General features: G+C 35.5%; 1 protein-coding gene across 1 annotated transcript; it reads left to right on the plus strand.

Moving 5' to 3' along the window:
* The first annotated feature begins 10806 nt into the window (after nt 1-10806).
* LOC149791651 (perlucin-like) lies at nt 10807-18876 on the plus strand. Its single transcript, XM_089969242.1, has 5 exons — nt 10807-10927; nt 11909-12000; nt 13093-13183; nt 18273-18495; nt 18708-18876. Exons 1-5 carry the CDS (start codon nt 10870-10872, stop codon nt 18739-18741), a joined length of 498 nt encoding a protein of 165 aa, XP_089825368.1. The 5' UTR covers nt 10807-10869; the 3' UTR covers nt 18742-18876.
* The last annotated feature ends 8419 nt before the right edge of the window (nt 18877-27295 follow it).

Here is a 27295-nt window from a genome sequence, read left to right on the forward strand (position 1 = left end):
TGATCGCCGCAAGCAGACAAATCCGTCTACAATTCTGTAATTTGTTAAACAGAAATCTGCTAGAGTGCTAACTCTGGATCTTTTTCCAAACATATGAATGAAAACGAGTTAAAAGACTATAAAATCACAACAATGAATGCATTGTATCTTTTTAATCTCGAAACTAATTCCGACTCCTACAAACTCTCTAACTTTCTTTCAATTCCTATTCTTTTTATAATAAAATAATAGTCTTTAATATACATTATTAGGCTGTCTCCCAGCGAAGACTTGAACGTAGAATTGCATCTATCTTGGAATGCCAATAATTTAAAAGAAATAGTTAAATAAGTATTTCTAGATAATATCGTACAATGCCACCAGTGTCAAGATGAATTTGTTTCAGTACTTCCCGATTAATAATAATGTTAGCTGGAAAAAATATTCACCGATCGAAGCACAGTGGCTTTCCGTTTTTCTCGGGGGTAGAATCAAACTCAGTCTTCCGTCTCAACACTCGCTTGTAGTTTCCGTTACCGTAAAGCAGTTTTCTTTGACAACTGTGTCAAACTTCGGCGCTCATGAGACCACAGATAACTATTACCCACCATGTTCGGTGAAAATACGAAATCACCTTATTTTTCATAAATCACCTTATTTTTCATATGATTCACGTCACAGAGGTGAAACTAACAACGGTTTAGTGAAAGTTCCCAAATTAGCTGATATGGAAATCACTTTCCCGTTGCGCGAATGACGGAATTGGCTATCCGTTCGGAAAACAGAGATTTGCTAGGTCCTGGCTTTTAATATTGTCTTGAAACTTTAGGCCGGTTAGTTAAGCTTAGTTGTCTCGGTGCCTCGATATAATCCAAATGCAGGGGCGCCCTTAGATATATTATGGGCGGAGTGACAAACATATAGTCGTTTTTATGTGGCTTTTAAGTTTTACGGATGTAGGCGGCCAAAACATATTTAGATGTGAAATTGGGGAGGTGGAACCCCACCCCTTTGCTTCTGTGTGCGGCGGCTCATGAACAAACGGCACGATTCGTGTATCCTAAAATTTACGGTCACAAGAGGTCCGTGGTGAATTTTGTTTTGCAATTTACATCTTCAAGCATTTTATTTGTAAAATGTTATATATAAATTATTTCCATTCCTGAATGTCTGTTTTGTACTTATAGATTATTGCATTTGTATGGGAAAATATGAACGAGTTTTTCAAATGAAAATACTGCACGACCTTGGGAGTGAAGTATATCCATCCGATAAAACGAGTTCATATTTTCCCATACAAATGCAGTATTTTTTTTATTATATGCTATTTTTTTTTTCAATTCTACCTAATGCTTAATTATATTAACAAAATACACTACACGAAGCAAAGTAATCGAATGTATGCCGCATTTTGAACTAAATACACAAGCGCATATTCATCATTACACAACAGCAACATTATTAGTGCGCACATAACTCCGCCCAGATAAATTTGAACATAACTTTCGAAAGAAAATGGCGTGTCTAGTTAAAATTGAAATTTGGAGTCATACTGTGAATGAATGTGCATTGCAACAACTTTTCCATTTGATCTGGAATGAATAGATTTTGGTACTTTTTTCGATTCTACGAAATTTCGTGATTATGGACTGGATTTGTATGTAACAATTCCACTTGAAATACATGGAATTGAATCAGCTAGGGAAAAGCGTGTTGACATCTGCAAATGTGTTTCTGTTTCTGTCATTGAATGTTTGAAATCAAAATGTGGGAAAAAATGTGAAGTCTTTCAATTGCAATTATCAAAAAGAGGCTATGGAATTTAATGATTATTTCATTTTGAGTGCAGTAAGGAGGATGTAATTGCACTTATCATCGCAATTACAGTACAATTTCGAAATGTGTAATCAAGATTGAGAACCTATGACATGGCTCGTGTAATTCGGATTTGCAAAACTAAAAAAGTACATTTTGAGGAATTTCATGATGTAAATCTGTAAGTATATTTTTTTTGTTGCTGTTCTTATCACCAGCTAAAGAAGACAGTATATGACTTGTCACTTGTATGTTATTTGTAAGGACCCTTTCTTGCGTCTGTTGTATACTGTAGCTAACCTAAATCCGAAACATTGTATCAACGCGGAATGTGCCAAAGCAGCTGGTATGTGGCGGTCCAAGAAACATCTATTTTAGTTCATTCAGAAACAAATTTAAACAACCACAACGTAAAGCGCCTCTTACGCGAGTGCACATGATTTGTTTACAAATCAAAAGTGCTGGCGTCTGCGTCCATTGTTTGTTTACAATTGAAAGTAGTTCCTTTATGCACGTGAATGCTATATGTGTATTGGCGCGCCGCTTCAGTATTGGGTAATATTGCACGATTCTGACAATGTAAAGTTAACGGGGGAGAAAATGAGCATATAATAATCTTTTTCACATATCCCATAACTTGTATGAAGTATTTCACGTCTTCGATGCAAAAAAATAATAAATTTCTTATCAAGATAATTACACTATTAAATTTTCCCACTTTATGAAATTATGACTGTGCTTATAGATGTCGAAGATAAAACGATTTTGAATTTGGATATGTTGATGAGAAATACCGGTATAGATGCACCAGACTGTAATATATTTTGAACTGTGAGGTTAAATCAAACATAAAATTTAAGCAATGCAACAAGTCTACTCTCAGACTGCAGTTTCTAGAAGTAAAAAGATCTGCTTGTTTAATTTTTCTTCTTACATTATTGAGCATTTCCTGCGACAAATTAATTGTCCGTGAGGACTTACTCTGGACTTAAAATTAATAGTTAATGAGGACTTACTCTAGACTTAAAATTAATTGCCTATGAAGAGTTATCCTGGACTTGAAATTATTTGTCCATGACTCTGGACTTAAGATTATTTATACAATCCAGTGTTATAATTAGCTGCAGTTTAAGTTTGACTTAAGATTGAGGTATCAAATATATTAATCTTGACTTAACTTGAATACTAAGAGTGGTCAAATTGGGGTATGAACGTATATAAAATATGGATATTTCACTGATTTTTGTTGGGGCCCCGAGTGGCCGAGTGGTCTAAAGCGCTCTCCGTTACGGATCACTGCCATCTCACCTCTGTCTGCGTGGGTTCGAGTCTCGGATTCGGCTAATGTGGGTATGTGAGAAAGCTTGCCAGTAGCTTCTCATGGGTCGGTGGTTCTTTCTGGGATTTTCCCGTGGTTCTTCCTTCACCATTAATACTGGCCTATCGTGTGCTGAAAATGGCGTTAAACCCAACAACAACTACAACTACAACTCATTACTGTTAGCTAAAAACACCCAAAATTACAAAGCGATTTACTTGTCAGATCAATGCACGTGAAAGATGATTTTAAAATTTAACAGAAAGTTTAGAAAAAGAGTAATAGAATATTATTAAGCATTATAGATTAATATCTGAAAAATATCACACGTATGCAAATGTTGTAACTCCATGGCAACACTACAAGTTGTAAAACAGATGATATTTATTTCAACAATGTTGCGAATTTATGTAAGTCAATTAATGTTGTCAGTGCAGCTAAATAAATGTCTACCTGTTGCGCTGATAAAAAGGTGAGCTAATTACCGAATGCGTTCTAAGTTGTTTTTCAGAGATTTATTATAATCCGGACGTGATATAAATGACGGCTGATTACGCCTTGCAAATGATCATCATCTGTTCCATTCAAGCGGCTTCTACCATTAATTATGTTTAAAAGTCGGATAATGTCAACGTATTTAATAATCGATACACGCACAAAGCAAGTACTATAAATAAAAAGCATGCGGTAGGATTGCGATATCTTGTTTAACGTATCTCCGATATAATCATCTATGCGATATCTTGTTTAACTTATCTCCGATATAATCATCTACTTTGATAAGCCTTACAATGTATGTGCGCGGTCGGTAAATGTCGTTTATAGGCAAAGACTACGTTGTTATGGAATAGAAGTATGACGAATTAATTATCGACTGTGAATATTACAACAAGAACGTGCATTACATTTTGCATTTGTGAAGAAAATAAAAATTCACGAGTTATTTACTTGAATTCATATTCTTTCATTCAGAGTTTGGTTTAAAAACTACATGTGTCTGAAAGACTGGTACGTTGCTTCTTGTGGAGCAAAAGGATGCTTTATGGACTGGTACTTTTCTTGTTGTGGGGCAAACGGATGCTTTATGGACTGGTACGTTTCTTGTTCTGGGCAAACATATGCGTTATAATTTTTATGATTAGATCTTAAAACTTGTCAGTTTAATACAGATCCCCATATTTGCCTCTAAGTAATCCATGGATGGCTTATTCACCTTTGACAGAAAGGGGAGACAAAAATAAATAAACTTATTGGTAAGAAAGACAACCAGACCAAACAGGAAATCCTACATCACCGTTGTTGGCACACATGTCGACAATATCAGCTCAGTGTTAGAATGTATTCATTTGTATCAGCGTGTGCATCAATACATGTGGAGAGAGAGAGAGAGAGAGAGAGAGAGAGAGAGAGAGAGAGACGTGGCTTTTCTATTTTGTAGGGTGCATCCTATATGGCTCTTGTATAATTTGTTTATTCAATTGTTTAGGCATTCCTTAAATGGATGTTTGGTAGGTGGATCTTTGGGTTCATTGACGACTAGAGGCATTTATATTCACTAATGGATCGGTTATTAGGGTAATTGACTCAGCTCAGGTTAAGTCAGATACTTTAACACAGAGAACTGAAGAAAAAATGTATCGATGACATGTTTAAACATTGTTGTAAAATCACGTGTGTGTCTGTGTGTGTGTGAACATTCAAAAATCAATTTTCATTTTGACATTGTTAATAGTTTGAAGACGACATCTGCATGACTCTCTTTCAAAACGTTGCTTTAGCACTGTGTACTCAATGAAATTGCCGCATGCCCATCGAGTCTAAAAATGTGTATTTTAATGTGTACTCCACTCTTGGGGAATTCAGATTAAGGTTGGCTTTGGTGGAGTCTGATTATGATGGGCCTTGGTCGAGTCTGATTAAGGTTAGCTTTGGTCGAGTCTGATTAAGGTTGGCTTTGGTGGAGTCTTATTAAGGTTGGCTTTGGTGGAGTCTGATTAAGGTTGGCTTTGGTGGAGTCTGATTAAGGTTGGCTTTGGTGAAGTCTGATTAAGGTTGGCGTTGATGGAGTCTGATTAAGGTTGGCTTTGGTGGAGTCTGATTAGGATGGGCCTTGGTGGAGTTTGATTAAGGTTAGCTTTGGTCGAGACTGATTAAGGTTGGCTTTGGTCGAGTCTGATTATGAATGGCCTTGGTCGAGTCTGATTAAGGTTGGCTTTGGTCGAGTCTGATTAAGGTTGGCTTTGGTCGAGTCTAATTAGGATGGGCTTTGGTGGAGTCTGATTAAGGTTGGCTTTGGTGGAGTCTGATTAGGATGGGCGAAAGGCGAGGTAAAGAAGAAATACGTATAAATAATTGTGCAAACAATAAGCAGCCTTATTACATTTTGATGTTGTGATGATACAAGTGAAAGGATAATGGCTGGAATTAGTTTCTGAACATGACAAATCTAATCTCTTTATTGTTATTTTAAGAGCTAAGCTCTGCAAAAAGTTTTAACTTAACGTTTTATTACTTTTACCAGACTCCACGCAGTCTTTTCTTCTAAGTATTGTAAGATAAGGAAAGATCGACGCGGAGAACGATTGTGTGCAAACAAATTTGCGTACACATGGGGTGTAATTAATGAATTTTGTTTGATGACGATTATTTCTATAAAACGAGCAATTCTCAAACTATCATAAATCTATAAAAAAAGCACCATATTTTGGGATGTTTCTGGACCGTGGTAAATAGCTGAATTCAGTAAAACAAAATTGATTTCTGATCAATTTTGCACACACAAACATAAAATATACTCTATAACGTTTGTGCTGGCATGGATGAACTATACTCACAACTATGAAGAAGAAAAAAAAAATTTAAAAAGATGAAACGATAGAAGAAAATTGCACAGATTAATTTTGTTCAGCTGCATTCAATCATACTTAGAGAAGCTCATCATTCTAAAAATGTAATGAACAAGATATTAACACAGTAAAAAGCTGTAGGAACATATTGCACAGAGGTGAAATGAACGATTTCATTAAAAGTTTATTTGAAATTTTGTATATTAAACTTGGACAGGACAAAAGCGATGGCACGAAATGAATTTTCGACAAGAATGGATATTTAAATTTGCAATCAACTACACATAACAAGCTCGTACATCGATTGGCCTGAGCATGTTAAGAACAACACATTTGCATCAAAGGAAAACATTAAAAAGACAATAGGCGTTTGTTTCCTATGCATTATAATCTGTCTATAATATACAAAGTTATCATGCTAGGAGGCCATCAAAATACAATCTAGATAAATACAGAAATTTGTTTTTCTATCACCAGGTGAAAATAGAGATGATCGGGAAAATTGAAAATGTATTTGATATATGTGCAACTGTGTATAAGATATTGGATAGAAGAGATGTTGCTGTTGCTGCTTTGCATGAAAGCTTGTCTCGTCGGGACCTTACCACTTAGGTCGAAAAAGGACAACGACACCATCGCTTGTAGAAATTGCATTAAACTGGTTAGAATAACTGAGACAGCGAAAGTAAGACACAATGCCATATTGGTCATATTCTTCTAAGTTATCACAACAACTATACCTTCTATGAACGAAGTTTGAGACCATGATGTATTGACGGGAATGTACTTAGGTAACAACTTTAATTTGAGTTAAGATATGTCCCACTATTCATTAAAAAACTTTCTGGCTAAGACAGTCATCTGGACATCAAGATGCTAATAAATACCGCCCGTCGGACGAAGTAAGAACAATAGGGTGTGATGTCACATTTCAACATTCAAACATTATGTGATCTAGATGACCATCACATGACAAAAGGACACATTATATAATACATGAATGCAATGCATCCCGTTTACTCTTGATATGAGTATGCAGATTTGCAGAACTAGAACATTTTCCAGTCTATGAATGCTTTTAATGCTCGGGAGCGGAATAAGAGGTTGTATTTGTGTTATGCCACACAGATAAGCACAAGCAAGAAAAGGAATGATATGAAGAATTAGATGATAAAATGAAATACAATGGACAAGTTTGAGTCTTTTGTTCTATTTAAAAGTATATACAATCTCTCTAAGTGTGTCATCTGTGATGAGATCATTCTCAGTAATGATATTTCCATTGCCTTTTTGTCCCAGCTACAGAAGATCACACAAAAAATGTTTATTTTCTCTGAAATATTTGATATTTTCAAAATAGCTAGTTCTAAAAGCCACTCTAATTAATCTTGTTGCTTTCGATTTTCATGTCTTCATTTTTCTCGCAATCATCAATTAGAAGCAAAGTGTTAAATAATTGGTACCAATTAACCAATGGCTCTTACCATTAACTAATTTATCTTCTGTAAATTAGTTAAATGGTAAGAACCAGTGGTTAATTGGTACCAAGTATTTAACACTTTTGCTTCTAATTGATGATTGCGAGAGAAACGATGACATGAAAATCAAAAGCAACTAAATTAAATAGAGTGGCTTTTATCTATGGCGATCACGTTTTCATCCTTAAATAACCACTTTATATTCTTAAATACAAAAATATAAGTCTCAGTTTTCTCTGGGAAAGAACTTCCCAGAGAAAACTGAGATGAATATTTTTGTATTTATTGCTTGTCAGATTTAGTGCAGACCGATAACTTTACCAGTTATGTTATCGATGTCTTTCAAACACATCTATAGTGCAAGTCATACATTTCATGCAGAAGTTCAGCATCGACTATTTGAATAATGACTAATATTTTAGAATTTGATTACACATCCTTGTACTGGAGAGTGTTTATTTTATTTAGATCTTCATTCAGCCATATTCCTTTGGAAGGTAATTATATACATCACCTTTTGTGACCCAGTTTTTCTTGCCACCGTTGTAAAAGTCCACAAAGATCAGAAATCGTCATCAGGAACTTTTTGGTAACATAGAAGGTGGAGAACATTCAAAAATCCGAATTTAAAACACTTTCTTTAAACTATATTAGTATTGAGTTTTAGAACAGCAATGGTTATTACACTGATTTTGAGCAAATGCGGGTGCACGACAGCGCTACCATAACCTGTACACTGTTTTCCGTAAGGTAAACATCATTTATACAGGACTAAAATATATTTGGACTGATTCTTTTAGTTTTAACCTAAGCATTTGACCCAGAATACGTATACATTTTATGGGTAACAATGTTTTGTTTTCTCTTGATTGGAAAATGATTACTATGTCGCAAGTCGGCTACTTAAGAGCGCTACTATAGAATCCCAAATTATAACTGAACACAGCTAATGGACATCAATGTTCCGACCTTCTAGACCTGTCATATTATTATCAATCAGAATATTTTTGAATGAATTCCCAATAATCTCAAAGCAGTATTTTAGTCTCTGAGCACTTGATAGTTCAACAAATACTTTTAATAAATAAAAACTCTCAGATTATAACAGAACTCAGCTAAATGACTGATATTAAAATAGAAATAAGAATAGGAATAGGAATCACTGTGTCCATCTTTATCCCACGACTCCATTTCAGAATACAACTCTACCTTACGTATGTCCCATTACATCTCCACCTGACATATACCGCAATACTTCAGCCATTCAACCGGAATAATACATCAAACCTTCAAAGATCATTATTAAGGATGGATGTAGAACTCAAACCAAAGTAAACAACCAATTTAGAGGTCACTATGGTAAAATATAATCTATAATCATGGACAAAAATTAGCCATGCGATATGTTATTACAAATGATATTTACAATCTACAATCATTGATAAAGATTAAGCACACAGTATATCAGTATGTAATGTTACCTTTGCAATTCCGAAATAAAGAAAAAAACTATCAACAATGGACACTGGTCTGTTAATATTTGGAAGTCAAGTGGTGTTCCAGACCTGTCCTGTTCATCATATTCTCTATACCTTTTGTTTCAGTATGTTGCGTACTGGCTTTACGCTATTTATTCCTTGTTTAATCTTATTCGTCATGGCCATACATCTCTATATATAATGAAAATATGTTAGTCATTTTAAACACATATTTAGAATTTATTGTGCTAAAATAACACGATAATGGTTGTGTTTTTAAACGACAATTGTAAGATGAGTTCATACTAACACCCATCACAAGTACAGTTTAAAGGTATTTGTTTTTTACATGACTGTCGGAAGGTTTGCAAAAATTACTCAGTTACTGTTGGCTTTTGTTTTCCAACCTTAACTATATTGGCAGGATCTTTTAAATCATGACTTTCTTCAGCCATGTGAGTCAGATAAAGTAACCACAATGTCTGGTTGTTTACGTTCTGAGTCGCCAGATCTTGCTCTCTTGAGCTTTTAATTCGGGTAGTCAATTATCTCCGTTCTCTTTTCATCGAATTCTTTTTTCTTCTTATAATCATCAAGGTAAACGGAATTTCTAGGTCAGTACAAATATTTTCCAGTATCAACAACAAGCTGAAATAAACTAGTTGAAACGTAATAAAGTTAACGGGTTGAATTCCTGTAAAAACAACTATGTAAAGTTTCGCAAACATAACTGTTTTTCTGTTCATTTCTTTGTCCTGTCTGTGTTTTGTATTTGCCTTTGAAAAAGACTCACGAAAGAGTCGAAATCGCTCAGGCTAGCTAGGTACTAGTTTTGCACTGTTCATTGTCAGTTTATTGCATTCATCTTAACCAGTCCGTGACACACGCGATCACGCGATCCCTTGCTAGATCCATGCACTTGAAAGGAAATTTATTCGCCACATGACTTGTATTCTTTATATATATATATATATCCTGTAAAATCTAGCTAGGTCAATCCGATTGTTATCGAATGAGTACATAATTAATATGGGGGCCCCGAGTGGCCGAGTGCTCACCGTTCCGGATCACTGCCATCTCACCTCTTCGTGGGTTCGAGTCTCAGCATCGGCTAACGCGGGTAAGCGATAAAACTCGCCAGTAGCTTCTCATGAGTCGGTGGGTTTTTCAATGGTTCTTCCTTCACCAGTTATACTGGCCGCCATGTATAGACTATATTGTGGTGAAAAGTGGCGTTAAACCCAACAACAACAAGAACAACATGTTTAATCTAATTCCGTTGTATAAAACAAAGTCTGGACCAATTGGATTTTACTAAATTTAGCTATTTTAAAACTCACTAGTGTCCGGGAAAAAAAACAACATCATTTTCCTTTCTTTTATATTTATCACCAGTCAAAACAGTAATTATAAATAAGGTGTATGCTATTTTCAGTAGTGACCTTAGCAAGGTGCGAAAAATGTGATCGTTGTTTGGGGTGGGTGGGTGGCGAAAATTGTTTCCATTTATACTTATTAAATCTGTCATTAAAAATAAAATGTTCTCGGTTTTATGTTCGAATGGAGATGATTCTTTCGCAAATAAAACAAACTGTAATTTTCTAGGAATGGTTCACACAATTTCTTCAGTGATTTAAAAAGTAGGTTTGGGGGACCCATTGTCCTCATTTCTCACTGGGCCCACACCGCCCTAAGACCGCAGCTCATTTTCTTTCCAGACGTTTTTAATTATAAAAGGTGTTTGTTTACCATAAGGGAAAGTTTTTGTTACAAAGAATCAACGAATTTTCGCTCGGTTACCAAAAGAGCATTCACGTGTCTTTTCTCTTTGATCACGAAATTATATGTGGACTGATAATAACATTTACAACTATCTTGAGACTTTGAACATGTGACTTAATAAGCACGCACCTGTTAACGAAAACTGAGATAAGGTTTCAAATCTGAGGATCAAAATGGCTACCAACGTTATGGTTTATTTTGGTCTCCTTGCGATCGGTCTATGGTTAGAAAGTAAGTGTGTCATCTAGAATCATACACATATATACATATAAAGATTTTGTTATCTAGTTTTTACTGTAAAAGGTTTGGCTAATATCCATCTTGCTCGTCAGTTATTACATACACGATTTGAAGATTTATCTACTATAAAGTCGGAAGCGTGTATACATACATGCATACATACATACATACATACATACATACGGTACATGGTTCATTCCGGATTATTCTAATATAAACATTTATTAATATTTACTCGATCTGTCATTTAAAAGTACAGTTTTGGAGCAATTGTGACACTGGAGAGTTATCACGTGGCAATGGCAACATTTTACATGACACTGTTTCCGATAAAGAGTAGCCTAGACGATACTAAAGATAACAAATGCGTGCATGTTTGTCATAGGTAATGTTACTCTTGGATTTTGTACGAGGAATAACATATTTAATAGTGTTGTCTCCAATCCTTAGAGACTGAGATATAGGTAAAGCCAATGGCATACGTTGTTTTATTTTGCAGGTATATCTATAAAAGCAACTTTTTAAATAAATTAGTAGATCCGATGAAAACAGGAAAGACATGTGACAGATTTGGAGGCTGTACACAAACAATACCATAGCTTATTTAGGGTGAGAACAATGTCACAAGGGGGGGGGGGGAAGGTGGTGTGAATACTAAATATATCTACTGTAGCGATCCTATGCGGTTCGCTATTTGCAAGCGTTTGCCCGAACACAATGAAAGAGTTGTAACCTTCAAATCAGCCGACATTGAAATTGCTCTGCTAATGAATAGATGACACGGTTAATCTGGTAGATGTACAAGAGTAAATGATAATAAGTTTCACCGTAGTGGTCACGACACACAGTATAGTTGGAGTTAATCAAGATAGAATGTGATACAAATGTTACATTCATCATCAAATTACACGTTTTGCCCTCTCAGGAATAAGCAGTGTGGTTGCGTATAATTGTTTTAATTTGTTAATTTAGAAGCTGCTGCGGTATGTCCCGATGGATTTATACCACACAATGGAAAGTGTTACGATCTGCTTCCGGTTCAAGCTTCGTGGACCGAAGCACTGGTAAATACGCATCGTTCATGACATATAAAGATAGTATGTTGTTTTGTTGGCTCACGTGGTCATATGGTCAAATGAGATTATGCTATGACCTTGTGACCTTAGCGTGTCGTTCGTCAACATTTGCTACTTTTAGACTGTTCTAAACTATAGTCGAACCAGTTATAATTAAATTTGACAGAGAACATCCTGGCATGTAAGGTCATTTAGACGTGTACCAATGATGCTGATGCCTTAACATTGTCTGTATGTAACTATGTTTGATGATGATGATGATGATAATGATGATGATGATGCTGATTATTATTATTATTATTATTATTATTATCCGTAAGCAAATAGCTACAGTAAGTAAAAATATAACAACACTTAACGACTGTTTGAAAATAGTTCAGCAGAACTAAAATTTATAGAAACAGTTGTAGCATGACTTGTTTTGAGTGTGTACAAATCATGATAATTTGCTCTCCTATATGGCCGATATTACTAAATAAAGAAACACATTGTAAGGACATCGCATCGACCACTCAAGATAATTTGATCCAATTTTATAAGCAGCATTAGTGTTTGGATATGCAATCCAGAAAGGCTGCTATTATAATAATAATCAAAACACCTTTAAAAGACAAAAAATAAATTAGTAGCAAACGTATTTTCAGATGACTGTTTCTATACAAATCTTTAAACAACTTTCTCCAGATCCAATGGAAAAAATGGAAAACAATTTAGCTGAATGCATCCAGTACATTCATATTTCTTGCTCAGTTTATTTTGTATACGTTTAGCTAGATGTCATTTATGTGATCTGTCTACACTTCATCTCTCCTGTAAATTTGACAAAAATAGATATAATTTATATTTTATGTTATGTAAAAAAAACTTCATGTCACGTTCACATTATAACTGATTCACGTCATAGTAGTATTCAATATATTTATATCGTTATTACAAGTGTTTCACCTTGTGTTAATGTAATAAGATATTGCATTAATAGATGATGATGATAATGATGATGGTGGTGGTGGTGATTTGAGCATGGTGGTTATAATTATTATTAGTGTTGTTGCTTATTCATTCTGTCATTGTCTTTCACAGCATTATTGCGAAATATTTGGAGCAACTCTGGCTGTCATTGAAAACGAGTCTGAACAGAATTTTATAGCTGGAATGCTGTCACGTCTCCATGGTAACTGATGACTTTTTTTATTATAGAGTTATCCTTGAACTATTTTCCTTTTCTGCATTAAACAAGTAAACAAACAAACATAATTTCACTATTTTGATTTTTGAAATCGTTTTCCTGGAAAGTTGTCACATATATATATATATATATATATATATATATATATATATATATATATATATATATATATATATATATATATATATATATATATATATATATGTGTGTGTGTGTGTGTGTGTGTGTGTGTGTGTGTGTCCCATTGTAATGAGAACTGCAGTTAAAATGAATGTAGGTTTACTTGTCACTTGTACTATACTTCCAGATCTCATAATTAAGGGATTTATCTAAAGAAGGGGAAGGGTGGGGCGGTGTACCATATAAATCACCCCACCCCCAACCCCACTTCATTAAAATTGTCCAAATTATTTTAATGACCTGACATGCTTGATGTCAGTCTTTGTGTACTTTTGTATCACTGTTAATGGGTTATTTCATATCACCATGACGTTTCTGTTGCCCTTGTTTGGTAAATAAATTTTACAGTCATTATTACAATGTCCATCAATCTGCGGTTTTGAATTTCTTTTTGTTTATAATGTATGAACCACACAAAAAATTATTTAACCATGCCAACTGACATTATATTTTTTGACAGTCGCATAGAATTACGTGTAATAATTGCGAGCTCCATATAATGTTGTTTACATCAACAGCGAGGGCAATGTATCGTATCAGGTTCACTGTGTATAATTAATACTGCTGTGAATGAAAAACAAAAGAAATTCGACTTTAAAAGACTTCGGAAATAGACATCAGCAAGAAGATCGATCACAAATATAGACAATCCGTCACAAGAGACAAGGGAAAGGGGCGGAAGCACTTTTGAAATTGGAAGGTAACGGACGGGGGGTCCCACTCCTGGTGGTGGTGGTGGTGGTGGGTTTCAAGGGTCTTCAGGAGCCCTTCCCCTGGGATTTAAAAAAAAATAACGCGGGGAATGGAACATGTTAGAGCACTCTGAGCATATTCAAATAAAAACATAAACTGTTCTTTTTCTTTATTTCATTTAATACATAAAGCCATAGAACAATGATTTAAACATTTAATTATAATAATACATTTACACTGGCACCTTAGCACTTCACATCTGATCCAAACTTCCCTAAAATTGCCTGGCGTGTTTCCTTAGATTTCACAAAGTCATGTTCGATTTGCGGCAGTTATTCAGTGATGTGTTCATTCTCAGTAACGTGTCTTCGGCTTCGGTGATACTGGTTAAAGTTTCAGCATCAATGGAGGGAACCATGTACAGTCCAAGGAATTCATCATGCACATTTAGTTCGTTGTCCCCGTGTCCAAATGCAGTGACGACCTGTTTAAGATTAGACTGATATGTTGTTTCATCTGCCGTGATGGTGAAGAAGCGATCGTTTCTGATCTTGGTGGGAACTTCACGAATAAATTATAAGGCCATCACATGTAGCATGTATGTCTGAAGATGTCAACTTGTATGCTTTCTTTTCCATCCACTTCAATATTGAATCATCTGTATCGCCGTGCAATTTTAGTATCTCAATGAAATTACTGTCACTTTGTTCATGACTTCGCAGTGCCGCGCAATACATCTAACATTTCTCATTTGCCATGACGGTGAATAAGCGATCGTTTCTTACACTGTGAGTTTCTCAGACCATCACTTGCAACATATCATTTGGAGTATCCGAAGATGTCAACTTAGTGTTCTATTCCATCCACTTTAATATTGAATTGCCAGTGCAGTTCCAATATCTGAATGAAATTACTGCCACTTTGGTTATGGCACCTCGACAGTGCCATATTAAACCCTGTTAAGGCCAATAGGCCCTTTGGCAGTCGAAATATTGGAGGCCCCCTCGCAAATTATCTCATAATACGTTTTATCAATATTATTTTGATCCGTTGTTGCGGGGTCCCTAGGCCGTTGCCTACTCTGCCTATCTGGTAATCCGGCACTGGACCTCGAAGAGCCAGTCATTGACACGCAATAAATCTAACATTTCTCAGAAACGTGAAAAACTGCTTCCTGTTGTTCTTCTTTTCTGCGTTTGATGTAACAGCGTGATGTATTTCTCTTCGGCTTCCATGTAGCATTCTGAGTGTTGATGTTTCTTGTCGATGAGTCTTTCTTATTGCAAAAGCCTTTTTTATGACATTTTTTTCCGCCTTGGAATTGGAGATCTTCACTTCTGCCATTGCCTATATGCATATGCAGCAAAATGCCTAGTCTTTTGACTGAAAGTATATAAAATGTCAAGTTAACAACAATAAACAATAAAGACTAGATGAACATCTCGTGTATGAAATAGTATTGTTTTATTGAAGATGACGGTAAGGACGGCGAATGTACACATTTTAGAGCTTGTCTCATGGGTTTAAACTGCATAACAAGCTTCCTTTTCTTTTAATTATTTTTTGGTCTCGGAATAGGAACCTATTGTTACACGCACACGGGTATTTACTTGACCGAGCGGTTGTCAAACCCTGGCGCGATTCTCGCTAGAAGTCATAAGTTTCCCCGACTTTCCAAAGACTTCCATACAACCTCAGTTGTAAATCAGAAAGCCCGACGTGTCCATTCTATACCTAAATTTTCCTCTAATTAATGCAAGACCACAGATAAACCAAACTGTCAACTATCCATCAACCGTACATCTGCGTGTTTTGGCTTCATTATGTTTCCGTACCACCAACCGTTCACGCCTTAGAACATATACGAGTACTCCCTAACAATGGGAACTATTTTAACTCCGCCACCTTAGGCCAGTCAATGTATGCTTTCCAGGCACATTTCGCCCATATAACTGCACCATATTCGCCCGCATGGCGACATAAACGGTCTCTGCCAAGTCCCTTTTTATTTATGCCCTTGTGTAATTTACCGGTTTAATACCGTAAGTGCTGTCCTTGCAGGCACGCTACCAATGTATACCACTAGATTTTAATATGTACTATTTTACGACAGGGACAGTCATTCGGTTTTGGTCGGAATTCACTACTAGTGAACCAGGACATCATGGAAACACACTAACACTTCACTCCGTGACGTTTGCTCCTATCAATTAGCTCATTAGTTCGGGCCAGGAATATTTCCATGGCGCCAAATTCCAATAATCAAACAAGTAATCACACAAATCTAAGAATTGCTTAAAACGGGGCACTACAACCACGTGCACATACTCTAAATTTACTACACTATTTTAATAGATTAATAAAATCATAAATTTTGCCGGATCAGTGGCGATAAAATAGTTATATTTGTTGCGCTGTGTTCCAACGCCCCTGATTGGGGACAGGGAAAGATAGTCACAGTCCCTGGAGCCCGTTTCACGACACAGTGTAAGTTTATGCACATAATTTTCGTTAGTTTTAAGCGTAACAAAATCTTAAGCTACTTTGTAAGGGTGTTTCACAAAGATATCCGTAGGAACATTTCTTACGTCCAAGAAAAACATTTGAGAGTAAACTACTCTTTCGCATGGGAGGTACAAAATAAATCGGTAGAATATAAAAAGGCACACGCAAGACCCTTACAAATGACTGCTACGAAAATGACGACGTCGAGAACAACTATTGTAATACAATGACCCAAAGAAAATATCGTGCACAAATTTCTGATTAAAGAAGAATGTGTTCGTGTGCGAAGCAACGGATTTGCGATTTTGCTGCATCCCCCCCCCCCCGTCCAAAACAATGCCTTAAACCCAGGCCATTTAAACACTGTTACTCTCTGAAATAATATAAAAATTGTAACTTGTGTTTTATACGCACAATAATACACCTTTTAACAAATCCAGTTTTTCAAACTCTAAATTTTGCTGCTGCTAGGATTTCATTCCACTCTAGGCAGGCAGCTGCCTTATCTGTCTAATATGAAAACAGTAGATGTGTGTGTGTGTGTGTGTGTGTGTGTGTGTGTACGTGTGTGTGTGTGTGTGAGAGAGAGAGAGAGAGAGAGAGAGAGAGAAAGAGATTAGATCATGTTAATACCTCATATTTGACCCCAACTTTCAAGGTCAATGTCATTGATCTATATTTATCTTAGTATATATGGCTGTAAACTTCTAAACGTAAACGTTCATTTTTATAACTCCATTACGATTGGAGAGGGGTTGATTGGTTGAGGAACGATTTACTTATACTTAGTTTTTTTACTTTAGGGATGATAACTTATTAATTTCTCCCAAACTCTGTATATGAAGAAAGGAATGGTAATAAAAGTGGTTTTGTGACATGGCTATTTGTTTCAGTGGGTGGAGCAAATGTTAAATACCGTTATTATACCCCCTAAAAGTAACAGTATCAATGATTGGATCACAAAATGGCACTGTATGTGAACAAAACATATTGTCTTCCTCACGCGATCGTGTTTACATTTGATGTTTGACTGGATATAATAAACAATATATTGTCCTTGTTTGCGGGAGATCTGAAAAGTTGTCCACACCTTCTCCGTCGTGGAAAATTATTAGCCTTGGATGACCAAATAAATCTTTATTATCTCCCTCTAAAAAGAAAAAAGTATAATATTTGATTTTCTCGTTCGACTGAGCCATTACTTAAAAAAGGGCATTCGATGGATCACGGTCCTCGCTAAATCGCATTCAGTGAAGGTACTCACTAAATTCCATTTGACTGAGTGGCTGACTAAATCGAACTCTAAATCGGTCAAATTCTGCAAGGAGCTTCCTTTCAAGGGTCTAATAACCTTTTCTGTTCCAGCGTCAGTCTCTCAAATGCGGCATAGAACGTGACGCCATCTGTTCGGACGTCATTGTTCTGTTACAGGCTCAGCTGATTAAATTTGACATTGAGTGTGTAGACATCGGTAGCATGCCGTTTTTCTCTGTTATCGTCTAATTCCAATCTAAAAATCGCAAATTCTGTTTATCGGCGTACAGCTTGCAGCAAATCTTATCGGCGCAATTTCTGAGAAACATTCTTACAGTTAGCTTGATATGTTAGTATATACTTTGACATCGTCATAGAGCAACCCGCACCCGATTAAGGTGCTTACTGTCGATTCTTTATGAATATGTTATTCAATCTGCAGATTCCATACCGTCGCAACACGTGTGGCTCGGAGGGACAGATCTACTTGAGGAGGGTAAATTTATACGTCCTGACTCCATGGTCCCTTTGACATACTTTAAATGGGCCCCAACTGAACCGGACAACTTGAATGGCCAGCATTGTATAGGGATGTTCCGTGATCAACACTTCTTGTGGGATGACATGAACTGCGAAGCCCAAGATTTTCCCCTGTGTGAAAAATTGTGAGTCTCTCTCTCTCTCTCTCTCTCTCTCTGTCTCTCTCCATTGACAGACAAAACAAAAAGACATTACTGACGTCAAATATTGTTAGAAATATCAGGAAGACGCAACATATTGTTATAAATATGACTTTCTATGATTCCTCGACATGCAGATGTAAATCTTTATTACAATAAATGTTCACTAATAAAGTTTATTTATTTATTTTTCTTAGAGATGTACTTGATGGCGGGCAGTTTAATGGATAAGTGTCGGACAGGCGATAATGGCTTCCCGTATATTTTATTGCCACGTGCTCCACCTGGTATAATTCTTGCTGGAAGAGTTACAATAAGTACACAAATGTAGTATGACACAACTGAAAATATATAGATCATATGCTTCATCGATCTGTTGTAACACCTCTGTGTCAATGTTCTAAATAACGTTTTACCTATCCCTCTGGATGTTTCACTCCTCATTCGTGAAGGGTGTGTGTGTGTGTGTGTGTGTGTGTGTGTGTGTGCCCTTGAATGTAATTTTGGCTGTGTAAGAAAGTAGAATCGTATGGCATTCTGGTGACAAAAATCACACGGTTGTCAACAAAAATTAGTCTAACAATATGAGAACAAAAATGACACTGACTCTCTTGAAAATGGAAATTAACGTTACGCCTCTGTTTGAAAAACAAGACAAATGTTGGTTTACCATTAGTCGCAAAGTTTAACAATGACAATAGTTTGACAAGATAGACAAAATGGACAACGTAACATTAAAACAAACCATATATCAGATAAGCATCGTGGTAAAGGAAATGTTAAAATTTTCCACAGGCCGTTATGTTTACATGCGGCTCTATGGTCTTTAACGTGAATTCAATGTTTAAAGGACAATAGGTGTAACATTAGTATGACACTTTGACGGCTAAGGAAATGGAGAGCGTAATGTTAAAATATAACATGACATTACGCTTTGTCACTACAACAAATGATGGTTTTAACAGAAAAATTGATCTAAACAAAGCAAGATGTAATGTTAAAGGTAAAATGGTTGACCAAAGCCTACACTTACAAAAGAACATGCAGTTTTGGCTCACAAACATCGCGTCCTCTACTGACCAACACTCGCACTTTCTAACCATCATGCCTTTTTGGACTGACCGAGTTTTGCAATTACTAATCAATCCGCCGTGTTGATTGAATACCACTCACTTATTTACTGACCGTCACGAACACTTATTAAACAATAAACAGTGTAAACAAGTACCCCACCTAACAACAAACCCGTCGTTTGGAAACAACTACAATTACTTACCAATATAAAGAGTAGGAGGGCTAGAACATATACACACATATACATAAACACACATATACATACACACACACATCCATTAAGCCTTGAAAAAGGGTAAGAAAGTTGCTATAGTGCGTCTTTCAATAATGACTTTCAAATTTTCTCTTTCCGTGTATGTCTGTCTGTCTTTGTCTCTGTCTGTCTGTCTGTCTCGCTTTCTCTCTCTCTTTCTCTCTCATACTACTTGATTAGTTTTAAAGATACAATTTTTTGTGTTCGCGAATTCAGATTTTGTCAATTATAAACACTCTAGTACATTTGCAACAAGGTGAGAACTAAAATGTTTTGCTCTGTCTCGATCATTCAATTGAGTAGAAGAACAATGGTATGTTGTTTGATTTTTTTCAAACAATAAAAAACATAGAAAAGACACTCTTTTAAAGAGTACGTAAAACTAGCTTACGCCCACACCTGGCCTTGTCTGGCAGTATATCAAGAATGCGTCGCTCTCATTTTACCACGTGATCAGTCTCAGAGCAAAATATGTTATACCAGCCTAAAACAAAAATATTGGCTTACAATGAATCCTGACCATGTTTGAGTTTGTCAAAGGCTATTTGTTACCATGATCACGTTGCCATAGGTTTTTGTGCCAAATCTAGGATGACAAACACGAACACTGTGATTGTAGGATAACAGTGATATTGGTTTGAAACACATTCTCTGCCAGAGATTATGGGCGTGGCTATAGGGAACAGGCTAGTTGGCTTATTCAATCTATAACAAAACGAACACAACACAGTGGCTGCAAAGTGAACCTAACCGACTACTGAAGAAAACACTTGTAAAGCACTTATTGAAATGCAAAAGAAAGGCATTGTTATGCCTCCGTCATTCATCAGCCGGAGGTACATCAAGAAAGAAAATCTTGAGTCACATATAAAAGACGAGTATCTATGAATTGTATAAAACGAATAGAAGCAGTTGAACGGAGAAGGGTACTACCTTTAGAAAAAAATTATATGTCTGGTTCATTAAAGTAATAATTTCGGTTGTAATAAATGAAAGTGAGAAAGAATGAATCACTCACAGTTCCTGTTTACCATATCTACGATAACGGTTTTCTAGAAATTGTGCGTGATTCACCAAGCTTAAGATTTGATATAGTGGCCTTGAAATCCTATCAAGGATTCTCAGATCAGCAACGACAGGCAGTATCTTGCACTTCTGATAGCCTTTTAATGTTTTTAAGCCTGCTAATCAGGGGACAGTGCAATTTTTGGACTATCCGGAAAAGACTCAAGTATATACCGAATAAATGAATGGATTCAATATGAATGCAGAATGTTGTTGTCAGCATTGCCCAGGATCCTGTCTACAATGTCACTGGTGGAAAGAACTGACTTTAAAAAAAGTTGGCATAGTTCGTATTCTACATCTAGCTATCAGATCGAGAGACTTGGTTCATCTGCTCCATTATGCTGCATAAAACGTGTTCCAAAATGACGCTTCACATGCATAGAGCAACCTCAAAGCCATGTTCACAGTAAGACGCAGTTACAGGGCTTTAGATTTGTTCCTGGAAGGCTTGTGCACTTCACGTTTCACAATATAGACATAAATGGCATCAGCTTTGACGAGGAAAATAGTATTCATATTACACAAGTGCTAGGTTGGCAGCGAGGCCTTATATAAGATATGGGGTGAATAATATATGCACAGGAAATATAATCACATCCTGCTTTCGTGAAATGAGGGAGAACGTGCGCCAACTACAGTTGTAAAAGGTTTAACAGAATCTAAAACAAGAAGCAAACAGATGAAATTCTGACAGCAACCCAAGCTAATGAGTCATTGCGGCAGATATTGTATTTTGTTTTACGCAACAAGATGAAGAGCAGACAAGAACTGATGGAAACCTTTCAACCAGGTCAACGCAGAGATGACTTTGGTTGGATATGTGCTGTGCAAGTAACGAACCCATTGAATATAGTTGTGGAAGGGTGTAGACTTATACCATCTAACCTTCCATACGAATAGAAGGTACTAACGGTTTACGAGGCACTCTTTAATAGATAATAAATGGATAACGAAGATTGCATGACTACTTTATTTGTACGGCCTGGTGAACTTCATCTATCTTTAAACGTTCTGAATGTATTTGCCAAGCATGTTAAATGATATTAAATTTTAGATGCATGGTTGAAAGTGAGACACTTTACACAGAAGCATAGGAAGGTGTACTAGCTGGGAAGCCGTGTGCTGAAGCAATCAAGGCACACACATATTAGGCAGAGTCATCTCGTGGCAAGTGAAAAGAAGACAGATAAAACCTTTTCGTATGATGGTTTAGCATAACAAGACAGTCTCAGATTATTCCCCACTATGTCCATTGTCAAGCAGGGGCTACACCGCTCCATTCCCAATATACCGATGTTCTGGTTTAGCTCTAGATTCATTACAACAGGATGCCATCTCTGACTCACATCTGGGAAAGCCAGACAATTCATATATTTTGTGGAGCAGATGCCATATGGAGAAATTGTTTTGGAAAGCATTCTTGCAGCTCATGCTACGACTTACTGTGACACTAATTTATACATCTCTGCACACAACAAGATAACGGTTTGGGAGAAAACTTTTCCAGTAATATAATGAGTCGTAGCACATCCAAAAGTAAGGCAGTCCGATACACCAGTCCCCAGACCTAATAATGGGTACATACACCTGATTGAATTTCCATTGATCGTAATGTTAATGTCCTGCTAAATAACATGTATTTGTGATAAGACCAGCAAATCACGTTTGCATACCATCAACGATCTATCCAACAAGAAACCTATAAAACAATGAAAATGATAAGCCTCGCGGCTTCTTTTTGAGAACAATGCCATCGAAAATGCCCATTTTGAAAAAAAAAAGCCAGGTGAGATCTCCCTATTTAAACCCAATAGTACATAAACAGTGACAGTGATAAAATGTTTTAATGTCAAATATACTATTGGGATACTGTTTGCATATACGTGGGCTTCTTCTGAAAAATTACGTTAATTTTTCCAATAATTATTTTCAGCCAGTTGGCGACATTAATTCTTTATAAAATGCATTTAATATTCCGATGCATAGGTTGTTCAAGAACTCATAAAATAATGTATTGCCCGTGACCTAATGGCATGCTGGTGGTTGCTGATTCGTACACACACACACACACCCCGGACAAAACGTTCCAAATAAAACAGATTTTTCGCAACCTATCAGTACACACAATAATTACCTGCGGTTTTTGAGTAACGGTCGGTTGAATAGGACTTTCAGGGATCCGAAAATCATATTTCCCCATTAAATTCAGTGACAGACAACAGTTGAGTCTGCTTGAAATAACGAAACAGAACCTAACATCATTTCAAAATGCCGGGTCATATCAGGGGAAGCTCGCCTGTTCCACCAATATCAAGTGATCAGTTAGATGCTGCCTTTGCTCATTCGAAATAGTTTTGGTTCCTTTAGCCATGTAATTCAAGCGCCCTTGGATTCTTATGGTACGTGTTTAGGCTCGAATAAGAAAGAGTGAAAACAACAAGCTTTGAAAAATTTAACGAATAATTTATTTCCCTGGAAAAATAATGTAAAAAAAATTTAAGAAAAAAAAAATAACTTACGGTTTCCAGAATCAAATCCAAAAATAATCCAAGAATAATCCACGACTAAAATGTGAAAAGTCATAATAATAAAATGTTCTAATGAATTCAAGTTCGAGTCACGACTAAGAATCCAAGATGGAAGGCGATAAAGTAAGCTGTAACCTGCACTTTGTTGAAGTCTACAATTCCTTGTAGAAACACAATAATTAATCCTCCGGTTTTTGAAATCCAAATAAAAGTTTTAAGAAATGTCTTTGTTCAAGAATTCTGTATGAGCAGAAATTATTCCCAGTGAAACGAATTAATCTTTTAGAATCCGAAAAATTAAAATAAAACTAAAAAATTCAAAACAAGTCACAACAGAAGAAAACAACTTGACATCAAGTGTTTAAAAGCCCCAAAACTCTGAGATCTCTCTCTCTCTAAACATCACTATAATACTAAGTATTTCGCATTTTTGGAAATGCCTATTTGCGATATAGAGGATCGCGTGATCATGTTTATATATAAAAATGGCTAAAATGATAAGAACCAATCATTTTACTCCGAGAATAAAAGTTGTTTACTTGACCCTCAATCAAGGCCAGAAACTAAGTCAGAAATAGAAACAGTGTTTATATTATTAGGCATTTATAGAAAGATTCAGGTCAAACTAAATTTTCTGGAAAATATAACATTACTAGTAAACAAAATTTGATTATATTGACATGTAAAGAAAATAAAAAGATCTCAAAACCCCAAAACAATCAAATCAGACCAAGCACAGATTAAATCAAATATAAATTAAATCCAATATACGTAACATAATTTTTCATGCGATTATCACGCGATGAGTATCTTTACATTTTACTATTATATTAGCTCAGCTAAGTGTCAGATTACCTAATGTCACCGTAACTAGAGGCTCATATGTTAATGCGTAGAATCGTCTTCATCAGACTGCATATGCTGGTATGTCAATACCTGCTTTAAAAATGATAATAGTGAACAGGGCCGGCCTTGGGCTGATTCGACTGATTTGGCCCAATCGGAATCACAGGGGCCCCTCGCGTCAGTAATTTTTAAAATTATATCTATAGATAGAAAATAATTTTAAAGCGATATAAGAAAATTGTAAACACAGTATCATATAAAACTTGTTTTAAAGTTTATTTCCAAATGCCATGCTCACATGGGCCCCCGCTTAAATCCAATGCCCCGCCAAAATGATCCAAAACGAGCCCCGAGTTTGCTACGGCCGGTGCTGATAACGAGTTCATGCATGTTTAAGGTATTTTTTAAATTACCTCTAAGATGGAAACATTATACTAGTTGTGAAACTATCTTATTTTAATCTGAGTGAGAAAGTATACTGAACATGTTGTTCAAACATCTGTTGTTACTTTAATTTTCTTAGAATATACAACAAAAAGGCCAATATTGAACCTTGAAATTATTGCGTTTTCAACATGTATAAAATCTGTAACTTGTACAATTCTGATCGACTTAATATTCAAGTAGTATAAAATTATCATATTCCAGTAATATAAAATTATATTCCAGTAGTAGAAAATTATAATATTTCAGTTGTATAAAATTATAACATTCCAGTAGTATAAAATTACAATATTCCATTAGTACAAAATTATAATATTTCAGTGGTATAAAATTATAACATTCCAGTAGTATAAAATTATATTATCCCAGTAGTATAAAATTACAATATTCCAGTGGTATAAAATTATAATATTCCAGTAGTATAACATTAAAATATTCCAGTGGTATAAAATTATAATATTCCAGCAGTAAAAAATTATAATATTCCAGTAGTAAAAAATTATAATATTCCAGTAGTAAAAAATTATAATATTCCAGTAGTAAAAAATTATAATATTCCAGTGGTATAAAATTATAATATTCCAGTTGTATGAATATACTTCTGAAATAAAATTTAAATTGAGAAAGATTAAAAGAGAAATAAATTGAAAGGATGAATTAGGCTCATAGCAAGAAAACAAAATAAAAAATATCTCTCATACATATGAACATTTGTATTCACTAGAGTCATCTGGTACTAAATTTATAAGTATGAACAGTTTGCATTGCAAAGGCCTTATTTAACTAAGTTCCTGTACAGCCTGCACCGAATTTCTTTAAAACTACCAATTTTGTTTGGTTCTCACACATACTATATCATAAGCAATGAACTTAATCGTTCACTATGGATTTTTAAATATTTCCTAGTAAAGAAAAAAAATTAAGTCTAAGTTTTCAGGCTCTTGTTTACACAATGCAGATAGGTTAATGGCTGATATGTCAGACTTCAATGTATGGAGATTCACACATCTTGATTACAGATGGTTAACTGGTCTTGTTTTTATTTTCATTTATCTTATTTCATTTTAATTTAATTGTGGGCAGGGGCGGGGCTTATTTTCTGCATTGTTAATATAAAATAGATAAATCACCGGATTTTTATACGAGAATGGGAGCGTGTTTCTTGCAACAGATTTTGCAACAAGAAGACATATTTTATATAGAGCACAATAAACTCCATTTCCTAAGCCGCATTATTTCCGTGTTCTGGTTTTTAACGGTTTCTATTCATGTACATTACAAACTATTGGCGCATATAGCAGGATAACCAATCTGCATTGTTGGGCCTATTACATATGATATCATTTTCCATGTTGGCACATCCAGTCTACCAGATACAGCTTGAAAAGACTTTCATTACTATCTCATATTCAAATTTGTGATCAAAACACATTTTTGGAGCAATTTTATGTTTATTTGTCAACTGACAATCGGGTGCTAACATTTTCATAACGTTTATGGCACAATTTTAGAAATAGATTTATGTTATTTGTTTTGTTTTCTCCTTTTCTTTTGTACGTTTTTAACAGATTAGCGGATATTGGAATAAACCTGTTTTAAAGGTCAACTTGACCTTTTATATCTCCAGTTTTTAACTATTGTAATGTTGACAAAGATGATATTTATATATGGTATATAATACGAGCTATATAATGTAAGAGAAGATGGAGTAATAGCAAATAAAATTTTAGTAGCTGTTATGACAAATCATTTCCAACTAACCAATTAAACTCCGGCCCTGTAAAGTCGGAGCTTGGTGTAAAGTCAGAAAAGCAATATTCCTTATCTTTAACATTACGGATTATGGAGAATATATGATAGTTTGGCATAGTTTTAGACATTTGTTCAGTCATATCGCTACGACGTATGCAGAGTGGCAGTTTATATTGATGCCTAGCACTGTGGAATCCTGCCGCGGACATGTAATATCATGTCCCACCCAGTCACATTATCCTGACACCAGGCCGACCAGTACTAACACTAATGCTGATCGCCAAGAGAGGCAGCTGCTAGTACCATTTTCATAAATCTTTGGTATGACTAGGCCGGAGTTCGAACTAGGATCCTAATTTGACAACTCTTTCAGTTTGGTTCTTTAATAGTTCATCTTGGCTTAAATATCAAACTTATGAAATGTGCCACACTGAATACATGACATTTTCTTATACAACATGATCTATGAAAAATGGACACGGAGTGAATTATGCAAGATGATTCTTCATTTCCATAATTCATTTTGGTAAGGTTCAACCACCGTTTAAACAAGACACTTGATTTTGTAAATTGTTGCTGTATCGAACTAAAAATCCATTTTCATTAACATGACAACCGGTGACAAAAAGTTATGGGCACCGACATTTTATAAGTTTTGCATAGGGCTACAACAGGATTGACGCCGGCATCCTGTAGGTGAAAATATCTGGTTACTCATTTTTTATTCTACATCTTGCCTTACAAGGGTCTATTTTCATCATCATAGAATTTCTCAAACTTTTTCTCTGGGAAAATTTTGGGAATACATTTCAACATGTCA

This window comes from Sinohyriopsis cumingii, chromosome 9, assembly GCF_028554795.1.
Source record: "Sinohyriopsis cumingii isolate HCF-2022 chromosome 9, ASM2855479v2, whole genome shotgun sequence".
Taxonomy (NCBI): Eukaryota; Metazoa; Mollusca; class Bivalvia; order Unionida; family Unionidae; genus Sinohyriopsis; species Sinohyriopsis cumingii.

Excerpts from the sequence above, each read along its gene's own strand:
- LOC149791651 (XM_089969242.1), top strand. The coding sequence starts at position 10,870 with ATGGCTACCAACGTTATGGTTTATTTTGGTCTCCTTGCGATCGGTCTA. Across the intron at positions 10,928-11,908 it reads GATCGGTCTATGGTTAGAAA|AAGCTGCTGCGGTATGTCCC; the intron begins GTAAGTGTGTCA and ends TTGTTAATTTAG. Across the intron at positions 12,001-13,092 it reads CTTCGTGGACCGAAGCACTG|CATTATTGCGAAATATTTGG; the intron begins GTAAATACGCAT and ends TGTCTTTCACAG.